Source organism: Empidonax traillii, unplaced genomic scaffold, assembly GCF_003031625.1.
Source record: "Empidonax traillii isolate 1590-97213 ecotype Southwest subspecies unplaced genomic scaffold, ASM303162v1 scaffold1047:size509089, whole genome shotgun sequence".
NCBI classification, from domain to species: Eukaryota; Metazoa; Chordata; class Aves; order Passeriformes; family Tyrannidae; genus Empidonax; species Empidonax traillii.
The window spans coordinates 354,805-381,821 of NW_020956240.1; the positions used below are offsets into that span (position 1 = coordinate 354,805).

Here is a 27,017-nt window from a genome sequence, read left to right on the forward strand (position 1 = left end):
CACAGATTACCAAGCAGCAGCAGCAAAAGCTGGCATACCGCGAGCTTGCTGGCACAAAATTTCCACAGAAAAGTACCACTTTGGATACATAGTTTTAGGGGGAGGGAGTGTGTGGGGGGGATTCTCCAGCTGTTTTGTGGCAAGTCTGATGTGGCAGTTTATATTGTTTCTTGTATGTTGCAAAATAAAATGTACCAAATGTTTTATAGTTTTGTTTTTAACTGAGCAAAATAAACTGAAATAACTACTTGTGATGCTGAATTTTGCCTGCTAGTAAGATGTTGCATCCACGTGCCTTTGTCAGGAGACCGCTCTGGCTAGTTACAAAAATAAAGTGGAGACTCTTTCAGACCAGGGTAAGAGCCACAGTAGAGGGGGCAAAATGAAGTCTGCATCACTGTTTCTATGAGCTTCGCTGTTGCCGAGTAATGGACGGGAAAGGGATGGGAGGAGATGGGATCCAACCATATCCGGACTACATTCCCCATCAGCCCGCGCGCCGCCCCGCCGGCCTTCCCGCACCTGGGAGCGCAGGTGGGCGCGGTGCCTGCCGGAGCTGGTAGTCCCTGGGGAGGGGAAGGGAAGGGCAGGGCAGCCGGGCTGGCCGGGCGGGGAGCGGAGCCATGGACAAGTTGAAGCGGGTGCTGAGCGGCCGCGACGCGGAGGAGCCGAGCGGCCTGGCCGAGGTACCGCCCGGGGCCGGGGGTATGCGGGGACAGCGGGGGCTCCCAAACCACCCCCTCCCCGGTGTGTTTGGAGAGCTGGCGGAACAGCCCCAGCGGGGAAGTTGCCGGTGCCGGCGATCGCGGCGTGGGCGGGCGGGCGGTCCCTCTCCCAGCTCCCCCTGCCCTGTTCGGACCCCGCGGGTCCCCATCGCGGGTGGCGGTCCCGCCGCATCCCCCGCGCCTCCCGCGGGCCGCGGGAGAGGGTGGCGGAATAGGACACGGCTCGGATTCCGAGAGGAAGTTTACACACTTAATAGGAGGCAAGGTCTCATAGTAAATAAGTTTCATTTTTATTTTTCTCCTCGTTTCCAGGTTATTGATTCAACTTCTTTAAGTTGGGGCACCCGAGTGAAAGGCTTCGTTGCGTGTTTTGCAATAGGATGCCTGTGCTCGGTCTTGGTAAGGACTTTTTTGCCAGATCTCCCCAATATTTGAGTTTCAGGAACCCAGGGATTGCAGCCTTGCTCTATGCCGTTGCTTGATTTTTCTGAGTCTCTGGGAAGACGTCTGACTCGATTCCCGTTAGATACACTAAGTCTTAACAAAAATGCTAATAAATGCAATTTACTTCTTTATGTGTGATTCTGCCATTTGGATTTAAGTTTCTTTTGTGATGTGATATTTCTGGGATATATTTCGTTTTCAATTTAAAAGCTATTAATTTCCACCCTCCCGTCTCTCTAATGTTCCTTTTTAGGGTAGTTGTCTGCTATGGATACCAAGGAAAGGGCTGATTCTCTTTGCAGTGTTTTATACTCTGGGGAATATTGCGTCTATTGGGAGGTAACAATCTTCATAATTTGGTTCCATAATAAAGATGAGAAACAAAAGCAGAATGAAAGTGCATATGTGTTAATAAGTGGTAGAAGCTGTTGCATTTGCCTGAGATTTGCTTTTGTAGATAATTTTCTTGTTGAATTTTAAAGTGTTTTCCCAGCTGTGCCCTGAAATGGTAAAGGAAATTTTAATTTTATTTATTGTTATTAGTAATGTATTCAGGGTAGAAGTTACTCATCAGGAAAGAAGAATCAAACTCATGCTTTGAGCATTGAGGTTTTTTGATTTTGTTCGTTCCTCCTTCCCAAGTTAATAATAATTCTTTGCCATTTTACATTTGGTAATGTTCCGTGTGTTTTGGTGAATATATTTGGGTCATTCTTGTCTGTCAGGGCAGGCATATTTGTCGGGACTTCAAGTTTCCTGAAGCATAGCCCCGCAGACTTTGTGACAGACACAACCTTCTGTGACTGAGGAAACTTAGCATCATGTTAGAAAGTGTAAATAATGGAATTGAAAGTAATATACTAATGAGGCAGAATAACATATTTGAGACAGATATATCACTTCAGATAAAAGTTTCACCTTGTGTAATTCATGCAGTATCTATCACCAGGGCCCTAAATGAGGGCTGCAGATCTTGTGAGGGATCAGAGAACGGATCCAGGCCTGAAAACAGCCCTTTATATAGGGGAATGGAGCTGGTTTACCTGGCAATCCATGCAGAACCTCTGTGGATGGCATTCTTGAAAAGCAGATTTAAAAAGCATTTTTGAAAAGCAGGTTAAAAAAAGCATCTGTCAGGAATGATCTAACTGGAGCTGACCTTGACCTGTGCTACTAACTTGATAGTTCTGCTGTGCTTATGTTGATTTTAACTGAACAAGTGTGAATAAAATTAGAAATACTCTGCAGAAAGAAAAGCAGGAATGGATTTTGTCTTATATATTCTGTAGTGTACTTATGTCCTGCATTACAGCAGACAGTTTAATCTTATCTAGTTTAACTTTTGCCTTTCTTACCTCTGTATTCATCCTGGTTTGTTTTTCACAGCACTCTTTTTCTTATGGGACCAATGAAACAATTGAAAAAGATGTTTGAGCCTACACGTTTGATTGCTACTGTTGTTATGCTAGTAAGTATCAAAGGAGTCAGTTTTAACTCATGCAAACCTGTGAACAATATTCATTGTAAAGTCTTTTCATATGCATTGATCTCACTATGTCTCAGGATGTGTTTGTGGGTGGTGTTAGTGGTTTTTTTTTCTTTTTTTAAAGCATGGGCTATAGTGGAAAGGTAAGTGTAGGGCCAGAAAATCACCAGCTCTATTACAAAAGACCGAGAGGAAGCCAGATTGTTGTGCTAAATGGGCATTAAGGGTCTGTGGCTGGTGTGTGTGTACCATGCGTGTGCTTTTTTAGGGTGCTTGAGGTCACAAAATCATATTTACACAGTTCCTAGAAAATGAAAGATGGGAAACTACTCCCATGGATGTTGTTAGATATTTTATTTTTCATAATTTTGTCTTTTTATGTTCTGTCTGATTTGCTTAAAAGAACCGTGCAGATATTTCTACCTTGATAAAATCGTCTATTGCTGACAAAGCAACGGAGGGAACTCTATGCCGTGGTCACCTTGCATTAAAAATACAGGAATCATCACAGCTAACTGATAGCTTCAGGTTTTGAAACTTGTATGACAGAATGAAATTTCAAATTCCATGTTTAGCTGAAGTCAGCCCTTAGAATTATTTTCATTTTCAGAAGATGGAAATTGTACCAAGCCTACTGTGTGTGTCTGTGCCTGGAAGTTGCTGCTAAGTTTCAGACTTAAAGTGAATGTTTTTTTGTCTCTGCAACTTTCCCGTTTTCTCTTGGTGAGTCTAAAATCTGGAAGGTGGCATAACTTGCATGAGACTGTCCTCTCATTTTCAGTCTGAATGTGTTCAGAGTGTTTGCTTGGCATCAGCACTTCCTGATTTCTCTTTAAACATCCTGAGATGCTGCAGAGCTTGAGAAATTGCCTGTGCATGCTTGCAGATCCAAGCAAGAAGCCTACTGCGTGGTATATGTGTTTTGTATGCATTTAGGATGCCTGAAGTCAGGAGAATGCCTGGAATGTTGTTCCCTGGAATAAAGCCAGTTGTTAAATGTATGATGAAGTATTTAGAGCAGTATACAAATCACCACCTTAAAACTAATGGAAAAATTACATCTAAAGTCAGTTATCATGGATGAGGTGAAGTGTATCATTTCTTTGGAACTGCATGTGTTACTGTCTTGAATATGCAGTACTATAGCTTTGTTTTTCCCACTCAAGCAGAAAAATGCACATTATAATCCCTAGTACCACAGTGGTACATGTGTATGTAAGGCTGGTAGATGTTGATGAAGGAAGATGAATTATCAGCATCTGTCATGAGCTGTTGTGCCTTAAATGGAAAATGAAAACTTTTAACTAATAGGCGGCTTCTGTTAAAACTGAGGGTTAAAGCAGAAAATAATCCAGAATGGCCTAATACCCCCTCAAGATTTTTACTGTAGTAAAGAAAGACACAGTGCAACTCTGAAAAAAAGGAAAAGCACTGGTTTGAATGACTGGGCCGGACTTCATATATATAAAAAGGAGAGCTACTAAGTAATAGCCCGAAGTTCTTGAAAGTATATCACAGTTTTAGTTGGTAAACATTAAGTAATGACTCAACTTCAACCCTATGGTAACCATGTAATCATCAGGAAATGTGGCACATGCAGAGGCAGAAAGACTCTTCAGGTACAACTCCCATCTTACTCATGCAAAATGATGAAGTGTGGTGTGTGCCTATGACACCAAGAAGTGTATGGGATGAAGCAGGGACCCACTGATGTCCCTTTGCAGCCACAAAATTATTTTCTGGAGATACCAGGCTGATATTTCCTAATTGCTTTAATTTGCTTCAGAAATGTGAAAGCAAGATAGTTTTAAATACAAGGAACTTGTATGCAGGATTGGATAAAACAGTGAAATTATGTAATCCCTTTCTGTCTCTGTGTAGGAATCTGTTACAGTGTTACAGTATCTATAAAAACTGGAGTTGTTTCTATGTTTAATGGAAATTCTTTGTTTTCTTCTAGTTGTGCCTTATACTAACACTGTGTTCTGCTTTCTGGGTGAGTACCTGAATCCTATATGTGTATATATCTGGAGTTAATATAACTGGAGTATATTTTGAAAATAAGATTCTTACACTGTTGTCTCTGCTGTGTTTCTTCCCTCCTCCCCCCTTCCCTATTCCTTCAGTGGCATAAGGCAGGACTCGCGCTCCTTTTCTGCATCTTACAGTTCTTTGCCATGGCATGGTAAGTGATTGCCTCCTCACCTGCTCCACTTCTTATGCACCTGACATTGGTAGCTGAGTGGATTCTGACCTTGCATGAGTTAGACAGAAGGAAAATTTTTACCTTATCGTTCCCCTAGATTCTAGGCAATGCATCAGTGAGGAGCTGACCTGTTCCCACCTTTTGATCTCACACACCACTTCAGAGGCTTTATAGATGGAGCTTAAGGCTCCATTTCTGAAGGAAGTTCCTTTGAACAGATTTAATTTCAGTGAGCTTGAAGTAAAACTGATTATTTTCTTTCTCTTTTAAATCAATTTGTTGCTTACTACCTGGTATTCCTCCTTTACACTCTCCTGAATTTGTCTTGTTTGGAGACCCAGCTATGCCAATCAAATCATCAGTGTTCTTCATGTTAACATATGCTCTGTGCAAGGTCACTGAGCTAGTGCACAAATTGATACGAACACATAGCCAGCTTTCAAGACTAATCTTGCCTGTCTGTAGGTGTTGGAGCATGAAGAATATTGGATGCAGGAGGGCTGTGTCTAAAATGCTTCCACAACATGCCCCCCTGTTTTGCCATAGTGTTTCGCAACCTAGCTGGGCTAAGATGACTTGCAAGGATACTTATTCCTGTTGCTCACAAACTCAAAGCTTCATTTTAGTTGTGTATCTTTTAGTTCAGAGTATCAGAAGGGTTGTTTTTGTTTGTGACTAGTAAAATCTGACATGAAGAGTAACTTTCAAAATATTTCTTCTTAGGTATAGCATTTCCTTCATACCATATGCAAGGTAAGCTTCCCTAGTCCCTTAATTTTTGTCATTTAATTAATGATAGGAGCATTGTAGTGTGTTACTTTAGAAGATTTTCCATGGTGTAGGAAGTCCCTGTAGTTAAATCTGAAAAAAAAACTAAACAACTTCTGTAGTGCAAGGACACAAGTAAAAAAATATGTGAGTCTGCTGACCACACGCTGAACGCAAGGCTTGCCTTTGGAATGCCTAAAGGTTGGTTCAAATGCTACTGAACAAATGTACTCTTCTGTGTACCTTTTTTTCCCGTTCTCCCCCATGAGCACTGCCGTGTTTGAGCACACAGTTCTCTCTCCCGCCCCATCAGCCCCACTGAGGCTTTCAGTGCCTCACTACAGCCTTACAGGTGTCCCTTCCGCTGTGGGTGTGCAGGTGGACAGTGAGCAGACCCGCTTGTCTCTGAGACATTTGTGCAGGCATGCAAATTATGTGAGTGCAGTTAACCCATGGCCAGCTGATCTTTACAGTCCTTAGTGTCAGTGTGATAGGCAGCACGGAATTAGTCTCATCAAGCAGCGTAACTGATGTGATTGTTGTTTTTTTTTTCTCTCTCCTGCCTGTAGGGATGCTGTGAAGAAATGTATTTCAGTCTGTTTGTCCTAACAGGAATACCGGATGCTTCACAAAGTTCTAGGAATTTCTAGGTAGAACTGTGTTAAGATCACCGTGTTGTGTAGTTTCCTACTTCTTAAACACGTGCCTCTCAGCTTGTTGTTAGAAGCTCCTTGTGCTACATCCAGTGTATGCAATTGCTTGGGTTTGCAAGCAATGGTGTCTTGATCACAGGGTGCTTGTGATCAAATGAAATTCAGTCTGGCAGAAGAACTGGGCAGAAATCCAAAATTTGTTACGATAATACTTAAGTAAATTCATGTATTTGGTTTTGCAGATATTTCAAAGTAATACATGAAGCCTGTAAAATGAACACCTTGGCTCTGTGGGGACTGAGGCAGTCTAGGCAATTTCTTTTTCAAGAAAAAGAAATCCATTGCAAATTGATTTCTTACTGACAACTTGGGTTGTTTTTTTTTTTAATAGCCTTATGTCGCTAATCTTTGCCCTGTTTGTCTTGGATAATGGAATATTTGTGTTCTTTCTTTTCCCATAAATTTGGCAAAATTTTAGGTTTATGAGACTTCTGAAAGATTTAATTATAAAGTTAGAGATGGTTTGGGGCTAACCATGAAATGTTTGCATCTTTAATGAAGCATTTAATTTTCAGTCTATATTAATGGTGTTTCCTTCAAATGCGTGAAAGGGATATTTTCATCTGTAAAAACTTGTTCCTATAGGAAATGTACTTGTAAAATAAGGTTAATTGATTTTTTCAGTTGCTGGGAACCCGAGTTCTTTGCCTTGCTTACAGCTAATGGCAATATATACAAGGTAGGAAACTGCAATTTTTCACACGAAGCAAGGTGCTTCTCTTCTCCCTCAGCTGTAGCACAGAAGCAGTGCAAAGCTGAGGGCCTGATAGGCAAGCAGAGAGAGAATTTATTTATGTCCTTCCTCAAAGGACAAACTATGATAAGGTGGATGTGGGCTGTTATTTAAGCAACTTGGGCCGGGGAGAATACATTTTCTTCTGAAATGGAAATAAGTTAAAACTCCAATGTTTCTTTTTTTGAAAGTGGGATCAGTTTTGTTTCTCCTAAAACTCTGGCACGTACTAGTGAACTTCCTCTGCTTTGAGGAGAAAGTACAGTTTTCTATTACCTGTCTTAGCAAAGAAAGTGTGTAACAGTCTAGCTGCCAGCTCCTAACAAATGTTGAGCAGTCAGTATCCAAATTCCAAGGTCACTCTCTTTATCTTCTGAGCTACATATAATCATTTACTCCCAAACCATGACAGTGGTCAGTTGTTTAATATCTTAGCACATATTCCTGCTTCTGCTCTGTGAGGTACTGTTTAACTGCTGTCACCTTTCCTCTGACCAAACTGTCTTGCAGGAGTCAGTGTTTAAGATTATGATTATCCAGTGGACTCTAGTAGGAACTGAAGCCTCTCTTGCTCCATCTACCAAGAGTTTAGTCATTTGAGAGCATCATGTTTGCATAGCAAGTATGTCCCTGACTTATACCACAAAGATTTTAGTGTAGGAAAAACCTAGATCTACTTGGCAATAAATTATAAGCCCACAGTGAAGACAAATAAATCTGTGGCTTCCAGAAAGTTACTAAAATCTTGAATTATTCCAAAATCTTAAACTTAATTGTCCTTCTGGTAATTTATAAAGCACAGTACCATCCAGCTGTTTGGATTCTGAAAAAAAAAAAAAAAAAAAAAAAAAGATTCTCTTTTGCAGATAGTATGAAAGGGAAATTTTAACAATCTTTCTGTGAATTCCAGCTGGCCAGAATTACTGTTACAAAGGCATTTGAATGAAAAATGCCACTTTGAAAACATGGCACTGATGTTGGGATAAATTAGTTATAAAGGTTCAAGTGCTAGGTCCTAGTGCTTTTTTTCTCCTCCAGGACTTGGAAGTTAGTGTTAAAAAAACTATGTTGACTATTACTCTTCTGGAAAAGTAGAACTGGTTAAATGCACAAGGGAGACTGGGAATTAAGGAAAACTGATATTTCTTTTCCCTGACTAATCTAAGACAAGTATCTAAACTGATGTGTTTTGTCAGGGAGTAAGTTCAAAACCTAATTTACGTCTGTCAAAGGACATGTGTTAGTCTTTTCTTAGAACTTTGATAATGTTTACAGAATTCCTTTTTATAGAGGACATTGAAATGCAACCCTAATGCCTTTTACATTCCAATCTTTCTTTAATTTTTGGGTGTTCCTGAAAAAAGCTACAAGTATAGTACACATTGTTTCTGCTTCCCCTTTCCAGGAAAGTTATGTTTATTGGGATCATCAGTCCAGGTTCATCAGCAGCCAAGATAATGGAACTTGACTTCTGGTGTTCTTTTTTTGATTACGTCACATTAGAAGGAGTAAAAGCCTTTTGTTTATTCCTCAGCTAGCTTGGGTAGGATTGTGGTAGCCTGAGTCTCTAGCAGTTCCTCTAGAAGAACAGTAGATTTGGGTGTGCTGAATCTTATTTTTTCAACTTGCATATTGGCTAACTGGAACCTTTGAGCTGACTGTTGTGAATACAGCCACTTAGAAGTAGAAAATTTTTATAAAACTACCAATAGATAGCAGGTAAACTTAAATTAATTTTTTCTTCCTTTCTTTCCCCCGTCATATCATTTTTAAAACTAATTCCAGCTCCACAGCCTTTACTGAATAAGAGAGAAGAACAAATCTTTATTTGACTGCATAGCACATGAGGCTAAGCAATTGTGCCCTTAAAGGAAGGAAACCCAAGGAGAGATGGCAAAGTCACAAGGATCACCAGAGTGCCACTAGGGTTTTTGTTGCCCTTTGGTGTTGTGCTCTGTTCCTGTGAAGGTCAGATAGTAGCATAAATTTGCTGTATTCTTGCCAATATGTGAAAACATACTCAGGGTTTGTTGCTTCATCTACAAGCAGTTTTGATTTAAAATAGCTCTATCAGATCAAAACTCTTTAGATTCTTATTCATTTATAAGTAGTTGTGTTCAGGCTGTTGCCAAGTTTAACAGCGAAAGAAATTTCCATTTTATTGAAGTAATTTTTTTTATATGATTTTTACATAACCATGGAGTAAACTAGTATATGAATGTTCCCTCTTGACTAGTTTTCAATCTAACTTAGATTATACCATTAAACCTTTTTTTTTTTTCTTTTTTTTGGTCATTAAAACTACTTTGTGTTAAGTTTTAATATCATCAGCTTTGGTTATCAGCTTGGCAGGAAGCATGGTGGGCATTTCTGAGGCTTTCTATCTTAATGTCCTTCAAGGCAAGAATATTTGTTGTCTACAGTCCGCTGCAAATAGAGATGTTTGTGGTTTAAATCACAAGGCTCCTTCCTTCCCAAATTCCTTGCTCAGTTGCCTTCAGCACTTAACTCAAGGCTGACTTCCCTAAAGAAACTTGTATGATGTTGGGTGCCTATCATAGTAGGATTTGGTGTTCTACCAGAAGGTGCTTTTTGCCTAGCCTCACTGTTGGTTGCCTTGTCCACTCTTTTTACTTCTTGCAGTACAGATATCATAACCTCAACCAAGCAGCCTTAGCATACAGTTTTAGCAAGAAATGTGTTTATCTGGGATCAACTGACTTTCCAGCTATAGTAAAGTGGAAATGGGAAGGGTAGTGGTGATCTGTTCCCAAAATACTGAGACTCTATACATTGAAATGTGGGATTTTTTTTTCACTACTTCAAGGTTTTGCTCTATGTCATGAAATCCATTGTGAATGCTGATACTATCTGAGATGATTATACATTGATGAGGTAAACACTACCATCTCATTTAGTATTTGCAGTAATGAGGTTGTTCATGAGCTGTTACAAAAAAGCAAGAAATATTTTCTCCACCAAGTTGAAAGTCTTTTCAGAAATCACGTTTTGAAAAAGAAAGTGTGTCAGGCTCTATAGGTGAATATGCAAATTTGGGGAAGGCTGCAGACTACTATGAGATGGCTTCCAGCTAGGAACAGGATGATGGGCTTGAATCTATCGTAAGCTGTGGGTGGATGCAGCTGGTGGATGCAGCAATTTTGGAGGCTCGTGGCACTGTCCCTTACGAGTGGTCAGAAATACGTGTTCTGAGAACTGCCTGTGGAGCAGGGTGGGTGCTTGAAGCTCGTCCCCTCTTGCTGTGTGCTCAGAGATTGAAAGAGCCTCCGAACTTCTGAGAACACTTGTTGCTTAATTTTGGTACTTAATCATGTTCATGAAGGTAAGATCACTGTGCTATTGTAGACTGTCAAAACTGAGGAGGATGTTTAAACACATTTGTCTTAATGTTTATTGTCTTGATGTTTACAACCACAGCAAATGCTAACCATGTTGGAGAGAAAGCACAGAAATGATGTATTTTCTTAAAACCATGTGCCTTGCTGTGATGTGACCACTAAATTTTTCTAACAGCTGTGGAATTGTTTTGTAAAATAAAAACCAAACTCAGAAATTCCCCACATTATTTTATACTGTTACCGATTCTGTTTGCTACTGTGCTTTTTCTGTGTATTTACACTGTTCTATTTCTACTTTGATAAATACCTCTTTCCCTAATGTACAACTTTCTCTGTAATGAAGTGAAATCTTTGCAAGTGCTGTTTTTTTCCTTCAATAAAGTTTTCATTGCATTAAGTGAATTGTTCTTTTGGTTAATATGGCATTTTTAATGACGCTGATTCTCCAAGTGATGCTGAAATTGCTCTGGGTTGTTCTTTTTTTTCTTCTGTGTGTTTGTTTGGTTTTTTTTAAAGTTACTGTCTTGTCCTCACTTCCTTTGCTGTGCACACAACATGTACTTCTGAGGGGAGTTTCTGTGTCACCGCTGCTGTGCCGGAGCTTCACCCAGCAGTTGCATGCACCCAGACAACTGGTTGACACAACTGGAGTTATTAAGGTGGGGATGATATTTTTACTACTTCCTATTTATTTATTTCAAGAGTCAACCTAGATATGCCAACAAACTATCATTAATCCATGCTACAGAACGAAGAATGCCTGATAGCATTCTGTCAGCAAGGACAACAACCAGCAGCATGCCTCTGAACTAAATATGCTCTGAGTGCTGATTGTACACTGGAAGTAAAATGCCAATGATTTATGAATGTGTGTTAAAAATAGTTAGAGACAATTATTTTTTAACTTTCAGAAAGCTGGTCCTTTTAAGTTTGTGCTTAATGCGTGTCCAAACACTTGCTGTGGTTTGGATATTCCAAGCCAATATTATTACCATAACCCAGTATTCCTTGACAGTGTGTCAAGGCTGTGCATCAGGCTGTTCAGGGTGTTTTATACTTTCTCCTGGTTGACAGGCAGTTGCAGGTTTGGGTTTTTTTGTTTGCAAGGGTGGTGGTGAGATTTGTGTGCTGTGGGAGACTCTGTTTTTTCAGTTACCTTTTTTGGTTTTGTTTTTCCTGACTGTTATTCTAAACAGTCTTTGTCTCAAAGCTGACTCACCTGAAATTTGTCCCACGGGAGACTCTAAAGTTGTGTTTGTAGAAGAAGCAGCAGCCTGTATTCCTGTAATATGGAAACCTAGGGGGTTGCATTTTATCTCTTTGAAAAAGATAGAGCTTCCAAGGAATGTTAGGAAAGCTTGATAAATCTATGTCATATCGATCCAACTGCGATTCCTAAAAGGACAATAAATCCTTCCCGTATCTCACAGCTTAGAGGTATTTTGCTTGCCTCGTTCAACCTCCTGCATAACAACAAAGCTGTTGAACTTTGCCACATCATTCTCATGCTAAGGTCTTAATACTTGAATGACTTAAAAAAAAAAAAAAAAAAAAAAAAAGGAGTGAAATCTTCATTTGAAATCCCTAAACACTGATCAGCTGCCCTCTATGGAAAGTGCATTCTGTTGATGAATGACTTTGCTCCTTAGAAATACTCTGAAAGGGTTTATCAGTTGTGCAACAGCATCTACTCCCTGAATCCCAAGCTCTTGCATTCACTGTCACCAGCATTCAAATTCAGTGACAAGACCCTTGGAAGGTTGCTGTGCTCCTAGTGTCTGCCCCTTTCCCTTCTCCTTCCAAAAGGTCTGATTTGCAAGAGAAGGTATTTTGTGGATGCAAAGTGTTCAAAGGTGGGTGTTGATAGTTACTTCCATCCCTTACTTGCACCTTTCCTACTGAGCTCAGTCTTGGTTGCAGTATCAATAGGGGTACAGGTTTGTAACTGCCCAGCCGTGAAGCACTGGAGATGCACAAAGGGGAAAAAATCCTCTTTTTTTCTCACTTTTTCAGAAGAAACCTTCTGATGAATTAGAGATGGAATAGTATATCTGAGCTGCCAGTCTTTGGGATTGATATTCTATCAAGTTAGCCTGGTTGAAACCCTTTTAAGTTTCTGTTGCATTCCCTTGTGGCGTCTCTAAGAGAGGTTATTCTTGAGAATTTGTGCTTTAAAATCTCTGTAGGAACAAGTGTGAAATAACATTGGCATAGTGTAAAAATGGTACATTGAAAGTATTGTCTGGCCAACATGATTTCATTGCCGCTCTGAAGGGCTGTCAGTCCAAAAAGCTGGAGAAGGACTGATGAGAGCTGGAGAGGTGCTTTTATACAAGGGCATGTAGTGACAGGACAAGGGGGAATGGCTTCAAACTAAAAGAGAGTACGTTTAGATTTGATATTAGGAAGTAATTCTTTACTGCGAGGGTGGTGAGACACTGGAAGATGTTGCCCAGAGAAGGTGTGGATACCCCATCCCTTGTAGTGTTCAAGGCCAGGTTGGATGACGCTTGGAGCAACCTGGTCTAGGGAACGGTGTCCATGCCCACAGTAGGGGTTTGGAACTAGAGGATCTTTAGGGCCCCTTCCAACCCAAACCATTCCATGGTGCAATATGTGGTATGAAAACAAATATTTTATCATGGGCATGTACTTGGTTGTGTGTGAAGTATGTGTCAGGCTCACCACTTCTGAGAGAATCAGATGCTTCAACAGAGTTATACTTGGAACTCGTTAACTCTCATAGCTAACAAAAAGCTTTAACTTACACACCCAAATCATAAGTGCATGTTTGATTTGCTCAATAAACTTTGAACTTACTACTTTTGTCGGGATGTTGTAAATAGAATTTAAAAGTTCATTTGGAATTTTTTTTTTTTTTTTATTATTTCCTTTCTTAAAAATGGGGGCAATAATAGTTTTCTTTCTCTAATTCATGTCTGAATATATCGCTGCAGATCTTCAAGAAAAAAAATAGGGAAAAGTATAATTATTGTTTAAAATGAACTTATTCATCAGCATCCTGGCTACACATATTTGATTGGTGTGGCAAGGTTTTAGTGAGAGGGGCCTGAAGGCATGGCTTCTCTGAGAAGCTGCCAGAAGCTTCCTTTATGTTGATAGAGCCAATCCCGGCTGGCTCCAAGACAGATCCACCACTGGACAAAGCCAAGCCCATCAGTGATGGTGGTACTGTCCTGGCAGCGGTACAATACTTTAGGTAGTGTATTTGAGAAGGAGAAAAAAACATGCACAACTGCAGCTGAGGACATGAGAGAGAATATGTGAGAGAAACAGCCCTGCAGACACCAAGGTCAGTGAAGAAGAAGGGGGAGGAGGTGCTCCAGGCCTTGGAGCAGAGATTCCCCTGCATCCCATGGGGCAAACCATGGGGAGGCAGGATGTGCCCCTGCAGCCCATGGAGATCCACAGGGGAGAGAGATCCACCTGCAGCCCATGGAGGAGCCCACACCATAGCAGGTGAATGCCCAAAAGAGGCTATGACCCCATGGGAAGTCTATGCTGGAGCAAGGTCCTAGGAGGACCTGTGACCCCATGGAGAGAGAAGCCCATGCTGGCAGGACTTGTGACCCTGTGGGGGACCCACACTGGAGCAGCCTCTTCCTGAAGGACTGCACCCCATGGGAGGGACTCACACCGGAGCAGTTTGTGAAAAACTGGAGGCTGTGGAAAGGTCTGATGGAGAGGTTCATGAAGGACTGTTTCCCATGGTGGGGGGCCTATGCTGGAACAGGGGAAGAGTGTGAGGAGTCCTCCTGAGAAAGCCAATGGCGGGGAGGAGGCTTAAAAAATCAGGAGTGAAGTTAAGCCTGGGAAGAAGTGAGAGGTGGAGGGCAGGTGTTTTAAGATTTGGTTTTATTTCTTATTGGGCTATTCTGTTTCGATTGGTAATAAATTAAACAAATATCCCAAGTTGAGCCTGTTTTGCCCCTTAGAGTAACTGGTGAGTGATCTCTCCCTGTCCTTATCTTGACCCACAAGCCTTTTCTCCACTCCTGTCCAGCTGCGGAGGGGAGTAACAGAACAGCTTCGGTGGGCACCTGTCACCCAAACAGGGTCAACCTGTCAAACCACACCATTTTTTTTCTTTTTTCTTTCTTTTTAATTTTTCTTTCTTTAAAAAAAAAAAAAAAAAAAAAGAAAAAAAAAAGAAAGAAAAAGAAAGATTTGGAAAGCCTCCTCTGCTCTCTGGGCTCAGACTTAATCTCAGTTATAACCTCAGATATACAATGAGGTACTATTTGAACAAGCTGCCTGCCTCACTGCTAAAAACATACCCGGTGGAAGTTATTGAAACTGTCCCCTCACTGCCAGCATTAATGAAAAAGCTAATCTTCTTTAAGTCTCTTCTAGCCTAGCAATCTCTAAAGGGGCTGGATCCATGATTAAAAAACAGAAGGAAAGCAGCTGTCTTTTTATCCTGTCTTAATTATTCTGTGGTAGTTGATAGGTGTCGATTTCCTGGGAGTGTCATGGTGATGGAGGTTACATTTCCCTGTGTTGGGACTGAATGTTCAGAGGGGGGTTAGTTGAATGCTGCAGTGGGAGCTTTGGAGATGGAAAGAGTGAGTCTTGTTTTCTGCAATTTCATCTGATGATGAAGGGCTGCCTTTTATTTGGAGGCATACACCTAAAGGCCAAAAAACAGCTATCTAATGTCAAGGCAAGAAAGGCTCTTTAATTACTTTTTTTCTTTTTTTTTTTTTTTTTCTTTCTTTCTTTCTGTGTACCTAACCAGCTGGTGGCCAGGGCATTTTAGAACAAGCTTAATTAGAAAGTGAAAAATAACCCCTTGTTTTCTCCTGCTGTAACTTGGTGAGTAAACTCCAGTAAGTGTTGCAGGCTTGTTCTTTCACTGCTCAGCCCAGTCCTCATGGCTTCATTTAAAATTAGGTGTCACTAAATACTTAGTAGTAAATCGAAGATGATTATGGGTGTTGTGCTCGCATTTTAACTAGTTCTGGTTGGCTCTGAGCCACAGGGTGTCTGATCCCTGCTTGGAAGTGCCCAGCTCTCTCAGCTGGGTTTCAGGGAAAGGTTACGACATTGCAGGTTTTTTAGGAGAATTTTCTGTTCCCTCTGATGCTGGGTTTCAGGGAAAGCTTACAACACTGCAGGTTTTTTAGAAGAATTTTTTGTTCCCTCTGATGCACCTACTGATTTGCTTGTCTAATTAAACAGGAGATAAGTTCTAGAGGGGTAATAGTCTTCTGTCCTTTGGCCCTGCTCTGTCCCACTTGCACTGCTGTTGGGCGACAGTCACCAGAAACACCTATTGTGCTTATCTGTAAGTGCAGCTACCTTTTCACCAATGTTAAAATCAGGAAGCTTTAACTTCCAGCCCAAGAAATAACCCACTTGACATCTGAGAATGGATTATTCTCAGTGTCCCAGCAATACCTACACCAGGGACATTAATCTGTTTGTACTTCAATTTCAGCACCTGTAGACTTGGAAAAATTAATCTTGCAAGAAAGCAGGAGAAAGAAGGGGTGTTTGGAAATCATTCAAAGTTGTTATTTAGGTGAACAGAGGGACATAATATTAGGTTTACTTCTCCTAAAACAGGCAAATATTCGAAGTAGATTTCCACCCATAACGTTTTTGTTAAATGAAGAGCCGTCAGTAAACAAATAACTTTGAGAATGAATCTATCTCTATTTCCTTCTGCAGCAATCTTCCATGGCAGCTGTATGACACAGAGACAACGTACAATTCTGGGAAGCCTCATTCATGGAATGGGGTTTGTATTTCTCTCGATGTGTATTATAAAGTAAAATCTCAGGTCCAACTATATTCAGCTGATCGTTTGTTTGCCTGCAGGCAAACTTGTTATTTCTTTGACTATTTCTTTTAGCTTGGAGAGATATGGTAGTTGGAAAGCTCACAGTGGTGAGCTGTGCCTTCTGGATATGTCGCTACATACAACACAAATTGCTCTTATGCTGAAGTCTTACAGCTGAAACACCCTTCCCTATGCTGAAAATAGTAACTGGGCTGTTCCCACTAACCAACCACAGGTAACTACTATCATTTTGGAAAATGTTGTGGTTTCAGGCATCCTGAGCTGTGGTAATATAGTTACTAAATTTGAAACTATATGAAAGTCACGTATTTTAAATTATTAGATTTGTGGGGTTTTTTCCCTGTGGACACTAGACTTTCAAGCATGTCACCTTGTGTGAGTGATAACTGTAAGCACCCAAGTGTTACCCACTTCTGGGATCTGAAAGTGCATTTTATTACTGTGAAGGATACAAGCTTTGGTATGATATACATAACCGAATACATTTGTGCTTCTCCCTTAGGAATGCTAGATTTAAAAAAATCCAGTCTTATTGACGAAAAACTTGCTTCCCAACCCATTACTGGAATGGGTCAATTATCCATTCCTTCCATATACCCTTCCTTCTCTACCGCTCAGTCCAAGGAGTGCTTTGGGCAAGCAGTGCGCTCCGAGCAGGACATCCCTTTCTCTTGCTTTGTGGTGGCCTCCATTTCCAATCCATCTTTGCTGGGCTTATTCTTTACCTCTAGTATTGCACCACTGTCTGCTGGTGAGAAAGTGTTTCACTTCCTCATTTGGAAACCCTTCCAGCAACATCAACCCTTCTTGCTTTTGTGCATGCATTTGGTCTCCTCTCAGCCCTGAGCACCTTGAGGAAGGTAGGCTGGATGTGATTTTTTGGAGGCTCTAATCCAGTATCACTCCACTTGAAGCCCTGTGGGAGAGATGGGCAGTCAGTACTTTTGAAAACCAGGCTGCTTTCCTTTTTATTTGTTTATAGAAACAATGGTGTGTAATTACTGAAATATTACTGCTTTTATGAGCTGTTGTCTCTTTACTTGCCTCAACTTTGAATCTCCTGATTTCTGAGCAATTGAGTCTAAAAAAAGCTGTAGAGAAATAGGGCTTCAACTAAAAAAATAATTCCAAAATAACATGTCTCTGTTTTAGAACTGACTGAAAAACTGAAGATGTTGAATTGAAATTCATGGTACTTCAACAGCTTCAATTTCTGTTTAATTGCATTTATAATATAATAAAAATAAAAACTGTCCTAAATAGTCTCCTATGCATTTACTGTGCCATTTGATCACATGCAGGAAAAAATCACAGTAATAGCTTCTCTCTCCTCTTTGAGTATTTGGAAAGGGAAACCCAAACATAAACATGTTCCATGTTACGCAAGCATACTATCAGAGATGCAACTATTTTTCCAAATGCAAAGGGTTATACTTCCAGGTGCCTAAATATCCTATAGATTTTAAAGTGCATTATTTAGTTGTTCAGCAGTGAAAGTGGGCTGTTTATTAACTAGAAGTTGCTATTTTACAGCTGCTAGTGTAATTGAGAACTCATACTCTTTCTTGTCTATAAAAATACCAGCAGTGATCCACCAAGTAATTTCGTCTTTTAGAAAGAATCAGAAGCAGAGGATTTCAACATGGGCTATTGAATTAAAAGAATGCAAAGTTCTCAATAAGTACACATTTCTCTAAAAATTACCTCCAACACTACATTTTCATAATCAAGTCCCTGACTCTGTTATGTCCAACAGACCAGAAATTTCAGAGACGCTCTCAGAGATAGATGTATCAGGAGAAGTTAGGCACTCAAATGCCTTGCTATATGCCAAAGTCCAGTGTTTATGGGTCACTGGTATTCACAGGGCCTCCACTTAACCCTCTTGAATGGAACTAAACCCAGGTCTTTCACATCCTTGGCTGAATGCTGAAGTTGTTGGACTTCTCAGTAAAATGGTGACTTCTTTGTGGGGAGTGTGTGTTGTTGGATTAGGCTTGTCAGAGATGGTCTCAGAGGGAATGCCTGTTTCAGGGATGCTGAGCAAGCCTTTGTATGAGATGGACCTTGAGCAGATCAGAAGTGCCAGGCCTCAGGCAATTAAGCTCATACCCAGCCCCAGAAGTGTGGAGTCTATCCCTGGAAATGCAGCCAGAAGGAAGTTCAGCACTTGTAAGGTGCAGCAGTTTTTTGAATGACAGTGGGACAAAAGGATGGACAAAATATGCATCAACAGTGGAATCTAGGGGTGATACCTTCTTGTACGTTGAAGCCTCAATGCAGAACGGTCTCTTGCTATTACATTTTGTTTTAGGAATGTGAAGGAATGAGGTTAATGCATTTATTTAACATACCTGGTGAAAATATTTTAAGAGTACCTTCGCTGTGTAACTATCTTGACTCTTACCAGCTCCTTCAGTCAGAGTCCGCACCAGCGTGAATGCAATTTCCATGCATTGTCTCAGTCTGGAAATGAAACAATTTTCATTAATGGAAACCTGGTTCTCAAGCAGAACAATTAGACCCACTTCAGGTTGAAAAAAGATAAAAGCATGCTAATTTGGATGGAGGACTCTTCTTTCAAGGCAGCCAATTGAGTCATCAGCCTACCACCCACCTGACTGTCTGACAGGTAATTAGGAGATAGTCCTCTTTTTGTGTGGAGCGTGTGCGTAAACCTCCACACGCTGGTGTCACTGCCCATTGGGACTTCCAGAGGAAGGAGCTTGTCAGTGGCAAAAGAGTGAGGAGAGCATGTTTTGTCAGTCGTTGCCCAATGAACTGACTTGATTTTTTTATGTAGCTCATTATTTTTGTCTTTTCAGCAGCTACCTGAAGTTTCTGGCAGTAAAGTCGTGATGGCAGACCTGGGCTGCAAAAAACCCAGTGACTGCACTGTCTCCAGACTGCTCAGCGTAGTGGAGAGCGAACTCCGGGCTGGGAGAGACAAAGGCGACCCCACTGAGAAACAGCTCCAGGTTGTCTTAGAGGATGCAACGCTCTGGCAGAGATTCAGGGAAGTCACTAATGAGATGATCGTGACCAAGAATGGCAGGTGAGTGATCTGTGGGCTGAGTGTAGGTGACAGACAGGGGGGTTAAGTGCTATAATAATAAACTGTGTGCATACTCGAAAGAACTGCAATGAGCACACAACAGTTTTTAGTGGACTGCAGCCTCACAGTCCCCTAAAACCAGCATATGAGCAAAATGGGGTGTCTCTGCTCCTCTTTGGTCACTGCCAAAGCACTCCTGCCACCCATTATTCCTGCTGTCAAATATGCTGGCAAAATATATTGACTGACTTAAAGGCTGCACAAAAAGGGAACTTTTGCAAGGGAATAGACAAACCTCTCAAAACTTTTGGAATGACCTCTTGTGCTAATAGCCACCAGCCTTTATTAGCAAGTCCTTACCTGCAGACCTCAAAGTACTGTACAGAGGCAGATCGGTGCTGTTATCCCAGCTGCAGTTCCCATCTCTCTGGCCTTGGATATTAACAGCTTTACAAGCAGTCTGTACTAGAATGGGGTATAATAAGACTGTGCTCTATATGATCTGTATGTATGCATGGTCCCACACTGGCATGGCTCCATAGTTTTTGCTGGTGCCCTTAGAAACAAGAGCGGAATATTGGTTAACATACACGGTTTTAGAAAGACAAAATATGGTGATGGTAATGGATCACATATCTTACTATTTGGGGAACACAGAAAGGCACAGTGAAAGAGTGCAAAAACTGTCAAGAAGGATACTCTTTCTGAACCAGGCACTGGCTTGAGGGAGGCTCTCCACAGAGGTTCGGCTCTGAATTGGGCTGACAGCAGAGTCCAGCCCATAAGAGGCAAGCAACTACTAAAATAAGGTTTGCCAGTACAGTGGCACTAAGATTTTAATTTAATGTACCCTCTGCTGCAACTCCCACTCCCACCCCCCCCAACATGCATACGTTTCTTTTGCGAGACCTCTCAGGAGATCCACATAAGAGAGAGGAATTAAGAGATGGAAATTTACTCATGTGGACTTTTATTGATTTTGCAGTCTTCATTTTAGCAGAATTTGTGGATGAAATTACTCTTGGCTGTAGCTTGACAAGGGACATAGGTGAAACAGTAAAAAGCAAAACTCTAGTCTGTCAGCTCAGCAGGGTTACTCTGGTGAGAGGACAGCTACCTTCCCAAAATACCAGCTCTTGGGTAACAGTACCTGTTGCCATTCTGATTCCTCTTAATAAACTACAGTGATAGAAATCTGCTGCTGAGGTTCTCCTTACACTGAGAAACTGCTTTTGCTTCATTTAAATTGCTTTAAAAACTGCTGTTAGGCTACAGCAAACTTCTGAGTGGACTTACTCTTAGTGTACGGTCGTTTAAACTGACTCCTTGGCAGCAAAAGTGACCAAAAATGATGTAAGAAGGGTTTGCCTAAAATTCATTAAATTGATACAAAGAGTTGCACCTTACCAACAGGCTTTTTTCAGCTTCTTTCCTCCCAGCTAATATAAATCATGACTGCATTGTGATATTAGTTCTCTCAAAAATGTCAGAGTGAGTGCACAGACAAAATCTTTTTGTAATGACAAGGGAATCTTTCGTTAGCTGAATATGCCTGGTTACTTTTTGTTTCATGGTGTAAGCTGCCTTATTTTGGTTATTCTAACTTACACACTCCTTATCAGCTTGATCCTACTTTTTTAAAAGCCAGTGACATCTCTAGTAATGTCCGTGGGGGCAGGAATAGGTTCTTTATGATCAAAATAACAAATTACAAAAGTATGTCATACAGTCATCTGCATAAATCCTTTTACCAAAGTTACTGTAACATCATGGACAATGAGAAAGGATCTCTTGTGTTTCTGAAAGTATCCTTCATAAAAAACCCATTATGGCACCAAAAAGAAAAAGGAAATACAGACTGTGGCCTGCAGCAAAGATCTCTGAATAAGCCCATGCTATTAAAAAAAAGACAAACTTGAGACAGTTTCCTATGAGTGCTGAGTTTTTTTAAGGTTCAGAAATCTTGTCTCCAGAGGGATGCTGCTGCTGCTTCAGTCAGTATAACTCAGTCACTGTTGCTGAAGGGTATAAGAATGCTTCTGAAAACTGTGTTCTATTATGAAAGAGAAGAGCCAGTCTAAACTTACTGTGTGTGAAATCTAAAACAGTTGGTATGGACATATTGTTAGCAAAACCCAGAAATTAAACCGAAACCTGATCCAGGAGCATCCCAGAGAATGAAAGTCTAATGGACTAGTGATCCTCAGGCATCAAATTCTAGCATGCACAGTTCTATCTGCTCTTATTGCATCATCTCTTATTGGTACCAAGGGTCCCAAAATGGCATAGTTAGATGAACCATCTTCAGCGTTAAAACATAGATATATCTCTGTGGCTGTATCATACTTCATTAAAATAATCACCTGCCCTAGCAATATGTCTAGGTACACAGGAAAGACAGATGCATTCTGACCAGGACAGACATCACTAAAATTGAACCATGTGGTTTATCACAAAATACATCCCAATGGGTACAGCTGAGACCATCTAATATTTTACTCAAGATTTGTTGTATCCAACTGACACTTCAATATCAAATGCTCTGTTTTCTTATTGAGTAGATTTTCTCTCTCAGTGGTTATACTGTATTAGCTATGCAGTATCCTGAGACTTTGCAACCCCTGTAATTGCTTGGAGGTAGGAAGGCATTGATCTCCTCTGATGGGAACAATCCACAGGGGGTCAGTGAAGGCAAATGGGGGTAGGGGGAAAGAAGGCCTTTGCAGGCTTAAATGCTAAAGCAGCTTTACTGGTTCTTGCACATTCAAGCTTGATATCAAACATCTTCCCACTCAAGTTCTGTGCTGTGGAGTAATTGTAGCAGATCTGCTCTAAATACACCGAAGAGGCTAAAGCTCACATTTGTTGCAGTAATGGGGGTTACGTGTGCACCTACCTGATCATCGAAACAAACATTCTGACTGAAACAAATTTGGAGAGGTCACCATTTGCCAGGCTAAAAGACAGGTGTTAACAGTAAAGCCACTTTAATCAGCTGAACAAGTGAGATGGTAAGTTCTCCACCATTAAAATCTATACAGTCAAGACATGCTGGTCCAAGCAAGGCAGGGATTAACTGTGAGTGAAGCTGGTTAACAGAGGGAAGTGCTGTAATCTTGGTGCTGCAGGAGGTTAACATTGATGATGACTGTATTCTCTTCTGGCATTAGTCTAAAGGTCCTTTGGGGATAAACTCGAGCCTCTCAAACAGAAAGACAGAGAAGCCTGCATTGGGGGCAGAGGAATTAACAATCTGTATGAATGAACCACAAATAGCTCTGAGAAATCTAGGGAAATTAAATTTTCATGTGATTTATTTTCTCCTCTAATTCAATTTCATCTATATATCTAAATGTGTTTCTTTGAAGACCAACTGTAGAAGGTCTAAGGAGGGAGCAATGCATCCATACTTTTTATCACATCAGTTGGGTGGATGTTACGTCCTGGTCAGAAAGACACACGTAGCATATAAAACCTTGACTAAACTTTTAGAAAGATCATGGTTCACAATATCTTGGAGACCAGTGATGAGTGGTGTTCCTCAGAGGTCAGTATTGGGACTGGTACTTTTCAACATCTTTGTTGGTGAGGTGGACAGTGGGACTGAGTGCACCCTTAGCAAGTTTGCTAACAACACCAACCTGTGTGGTGTGGTCAACACACTGGAGGGAAGGGATGCCATCCACAGGGACTGTGGCAGACTTGAGAGCTGGGCCTGTGCAAACCTCATGAAGTGAGTTTCACGGTTCTACATGTGGGTTGCGGAAATCCCAAGCACAAATACAGGCTGGGTGGAGAATGGTTTGAGAGCAGTCCTAAGCACAAGGACTCAGGAATGTTGGTGGACGAGAAGCTCATCATGACCCATCAGTGTGCACTTGCAGACCAGAAAGCCAAACACATCCTGGGCTGCATCAAAAGCAGCATGGTCAGCAGGGCAAGGGAGGTAATTCTGCTCCTCTGTTCCCATGAAACCCCACCCGGAGTGCTGCATCCAGCTCTGGGGTCTCCAGCACAGGAAAGACATTGACCTGTTGGAGCAAGTCCACAGGAGGGCCACAAAAATGGTCGAGGGTTAGAGCACCTCTCCTATGAGGAAATGCTGAGATAGTTAGGATTGTTCAGCCTGGAGAAGAGAGAGACGTTATAGCAGCATCCCAATACCTAAAAAGGGACTGACAAGAGAGATGGACGTTTTAGAAGGCAATGGAGAGATACAACAAGGGGTAACTGCCTTAAACTGAATGAGAGCAGGTTTAGATTAGATATTAGGATGAAATTCTTTACTGTGAGGGCAGTGAGGCACTGGAGCAGGTTGTCCAGAGAAGTTGTGGGTCTCCCATCCCTTATGTGTTCAAGGCCACATTGGATGGGACTTGTAGCACCTGGTCTAGTGGAAGGTGTCCCTGCCTATGGCAGGGGTTTGGAACGAGATGATCTTTAAGGCTCCTTCCAATCCAAACCATTCTGTGTTTCAATAATTATTCTATGATATCTTCCTCAGTGTTGCACTGACCCTACATCACCAATTATTAATATTAGATGAAAAATCTCAAATTTCTGAAATCCTGTCTTTTCCTGTCAGCAGAAGGTGCTGAATATATACAGCAACAACTATATAAAGGTACCCAGAGAGGTAGGTGGTGAGGGGGATGTCATGGGAGATTGATTGTTAGCAATCTGTATTTGGATATCACAGGAAGTGGCTGCAGGGGCAAAGACTTCCAGTGTCCTTTGAAAGAGCCTGAAGTTTCAGCTCCTTTATGTATTTTAGATGTCTTGCACTGCTATCTAAGACTAGGGAGCTACCTTAGCCCCATGGCCACAGACCTCAGGCCACTGCTGTGGTTTTTTTGGTGTAAACAGTCTTCTGCACCCATAGAGAAAAGGAACTCAAAGATTCATTGGCCTGTTCATAAAAATGTGTCATGGAAAAATGGCAATTGCCAGGAGAGGTCAGTGTGGAGGTGTCTGGGGCAGGGAGGCCTGTTACTCATGTGAGATGAATGTTGGCGGTGATATATATGACAGCAATTACACATGTTCCTTGACAACTAAGAAACTTAATGAACAGGATACCTTTGTTGGGAGACTCCTCTGTTCTTCTGATCACAAATTATTCCCAGTTCCTGAAACTGTTGGAGCTTTGCTAACTCTTTTGCTGCAGAATTTCAGGCACTGAGGGTTCCATTCAAAGCGCTGTGGCATCAGTCACAAGCACTGGGACAGACAGAAAACTGCTGGAAGTCAGGCTATGAACTCCTGCAAACCTATTTTACAAAAGACAAAAAGAATAGTTAAATGGGAATTGAGGAAAGGTGACACTGGACCTTTAGGCACAAAAGGAGCATTTTCCTCAAACTAAACAAAGGTAGGATTTCAGTTTTAAATGTGCAAGATGGTGGAAGGCTGGATAGATGTTTAGAATTTAGAAAAGGAAAACATTGCATGTAAGATGGAACTAAAAGCAAAAGAACCTGATCAAGCTGATGAAGTCAAGGAATATGGAAGTATGGGACCAAATTACTGGAAGGACTGCCAAGGGCAAGGTCCAGTGGCAAGGATTTTAACCAGAACTTCTCAAACTGGATATTTATATGTTTGTAATGGGACAGTACGTAAATAGTTGCACTTAAGAAAGGGAGACAAAAAGTTTCAGCTAACTACAAGCTTTTTAATATATCTCTATAATAAGAATTCAGGATGTATTTTGAATGAAAGAGTAATGAAATATGTGGAAAACAATGGAAGATGAGATTAAAAGGCATTTTATTGAATTTAAGTCATGCCATACTAACATGAATAAACCCTGATAATGTAAAGAAAAATTTTTAGACCAGGAAAATGTAGCAGATTAGGGCATTTAGAGTAGTGCTACCACTACTCAAGTGGGAGGTGTTGGGTAGAACAACACAAGAACCATGAGAACTAACAGAGGGAACTGACTGACTTTGCTCACAAAATTCTAGAATATGACCATCCATTCAAAGGAAGAAAGAAAACTTTTTTGTATAGAGTAGTGTGGTCAATAAATCTAACTGGAGTCTGTTGAATACCTTGTTAGTATTATGTCCTGATTGCTGGAGAGTGAAGGATGATTTCAGAGGATATATCCAGAGTCAGACAAAAGTGGGACTTGGCCACTGGATAGAGCATGGTAGAGTGTAATAGGGTCAATCTGAACACCAAAATGCACTTTTTAATAGGATTTCTGCAGTGAAGCTGTGGTTCAGCTCATCCTTCTCAGTCATTTTCAGCTCTCTTTAAAGCTGTTTGTTCTTTCTGGTTGCGCACCTAAGGATGTATTTACCATGTCCAGATCCCATGGATTCTGCTGATCCTACACACAGCTCATTATGTTCATAGTTCTTGGCATGATCAAGGCTTAGTGCCCTACTTTAAGATAACATGAGGTTTTTTCCAAATGATTGAACTAAACTAAACTAAAATATTTACCTTTAAGAGACTTCTTCAGCTGGATAGAAGGAGGGAGGGAGGAAGGATGTTTTATACACTCAACTAATCTGTGAGCATTTGGACACAAATGTTCTGAGGAGAGTCTTTCAAAACCAGCTTCCAGTGGTGTCTCCCTTTTTTGTTTCCTCGGCCAGGCGGATGTTCCCTGTTTTGAAGATCAGCGTGTCGGGCTTGGACCCAAATGCCATGTATTCCTTCCTGCTGGACTTTGCACCGACTGATGGCCACCGATGGAAGTACATCAACGGAGAATGGGTGCCGGCTGGGAAACCGGAGCCACCAAACCACAGCTGCGTCTACATCCACCCAGACTCCCCCAACTTTGGGGCCCATTGGATGAAAGCTGCCATTTCCTTCAGCAAAGTCAAACTTACCAACAAGCTCAATGGGAGTGGGCAGGTATGGCCTGATGTTTCCACATACACCTCTTGGCTTCAATTGCAAGCACCTACCAATCAAGAAATATCAAGGGTGCATTTATGTAATTATAGAAGCCCTTACAGGCCTCTTCACCCACAGATGCCAATTATTCTCTGGAGGCCAAATGTAAACAGGGATAAACAGGCCTTAATTGGCACTTTCAGATTTTAATGGACTTCTTGATGTTAAGAGAGACAGAGTGCTGTGGTTTACTTAATCATCAGGGAGCTTTTCAGAGTTGGTCTTGTGTGCTGGGGATTTTTACATAGGACTTCAGAGAAAGAGGGGGAAAATGGTCACGGGTATTAGGTTTTTGTTGTGTTCCCCAATGTTGTTTGGTGTAAGTGGAATGTTGGCAGGAGTCAGATAGCAGAATAAAAGGCTGCTCCTAAATGAAATAATTACTATGTCTGCTTCTGCATCATGATAATTATCAATATTCTATTGAATCAGCTTTGGCCTTTGGAAAGAAACCACATGTACCAGAAATAAGTGACTTTCTCTTTGAACCCCTTAAAAATGCAAACAGGGAAATTAGTTTTGTTTCATATTTTATTTTTGATGATGCATCTAAAGGCAAAATGTTGCACAAGACCTTTTGTTTGCTCATTTGTTTTGTACTAAACTCCTACAGTGGATGATACTTGTCAGCCCGGAATCAATTTTTTCCATGTAAATGTTGTACATTCTCTATCTGTTATTTCCATTAGGTTTGTGAGGTACTTCCATAAGCCTAGTACCCTAATTAGGTAGGAAATTATCTCAGTTTTTACAGACTGGAGAACAGGAAGATGATCCGACTTT

At 41.1% G+C, this 27,017-nt stretch overlaps 2 protein-coding genes across 3 annotated transcripts in view; both read left to right on the plus strand.

The window, feature by feature from the left end:
* Positions 1-426: 426 nt before the first annotated feature.
* SFT2D2 (SFT2 domain containing 2) lies at positions 427-10,831 on the plus strand. Of its 2 annotated transcripts, XM_027904363.1 has the most exons (8): positions 576-686; positions 1,038-1,124; positions 1,423-1,508; positions 2,556-2,637; positions 4,616-4,651; positions 4,782-4,840; positions 5,585-5,614; positions 6,199-10,831. In XM_027904363.1, the coding sequence occupies exons 1-8, from the start codon at positions 624-626 to the stop codon at positions 6,236-6,238; spliced, it is 483 nt and encodes a 160-aa protein (XP_027760164.1). In that variant the 5' UTR covers positions 576-623; the 3' UTR covers positions 6,239-10,831. The 2 variants fall into 2 exon arrangements, with proteins under 2 accessions (XP_027760165.1, XP_027760164.1); XM_027904364.1 differs by lacking the exons at positions 576-686; positions 4,616-4,651; positions 4,782-4,840; positions 5,585-5,614; positions 6,199-10,831 and adding exons at positions 427-534; positions 3,266-3,760.
* A 5,533-nt stretch (positions 10,832-16,364) lies between these two features.
* TBX19 (T-box 19) overlaps positions 16,365-27,017 on the plus strand; it is an 18,349-nt gene continuing 7,696 nt past the window's right edge. The window contains exons 1-4 of the mRNA XM_027904365.1: positions 16,365-16,475; positions 18,672-18,893; positions 19,087-19,316; positions 25,928-26,192. Coding sequence (XP_027760166.1) covers positions 19,120-19,316; positions 25,928-26,192 — 462 coding nt within the window. The 5' untranslated portion in view covers positions 16,365-16,475; positions 18,672-18,893; positions 19,087-19,119. The remainder of the gene's footprint in view (positions 16,476-18,671; positions 18,894-19,086; positions 19,317-25,927; positions 26,193-27,017) is intronic.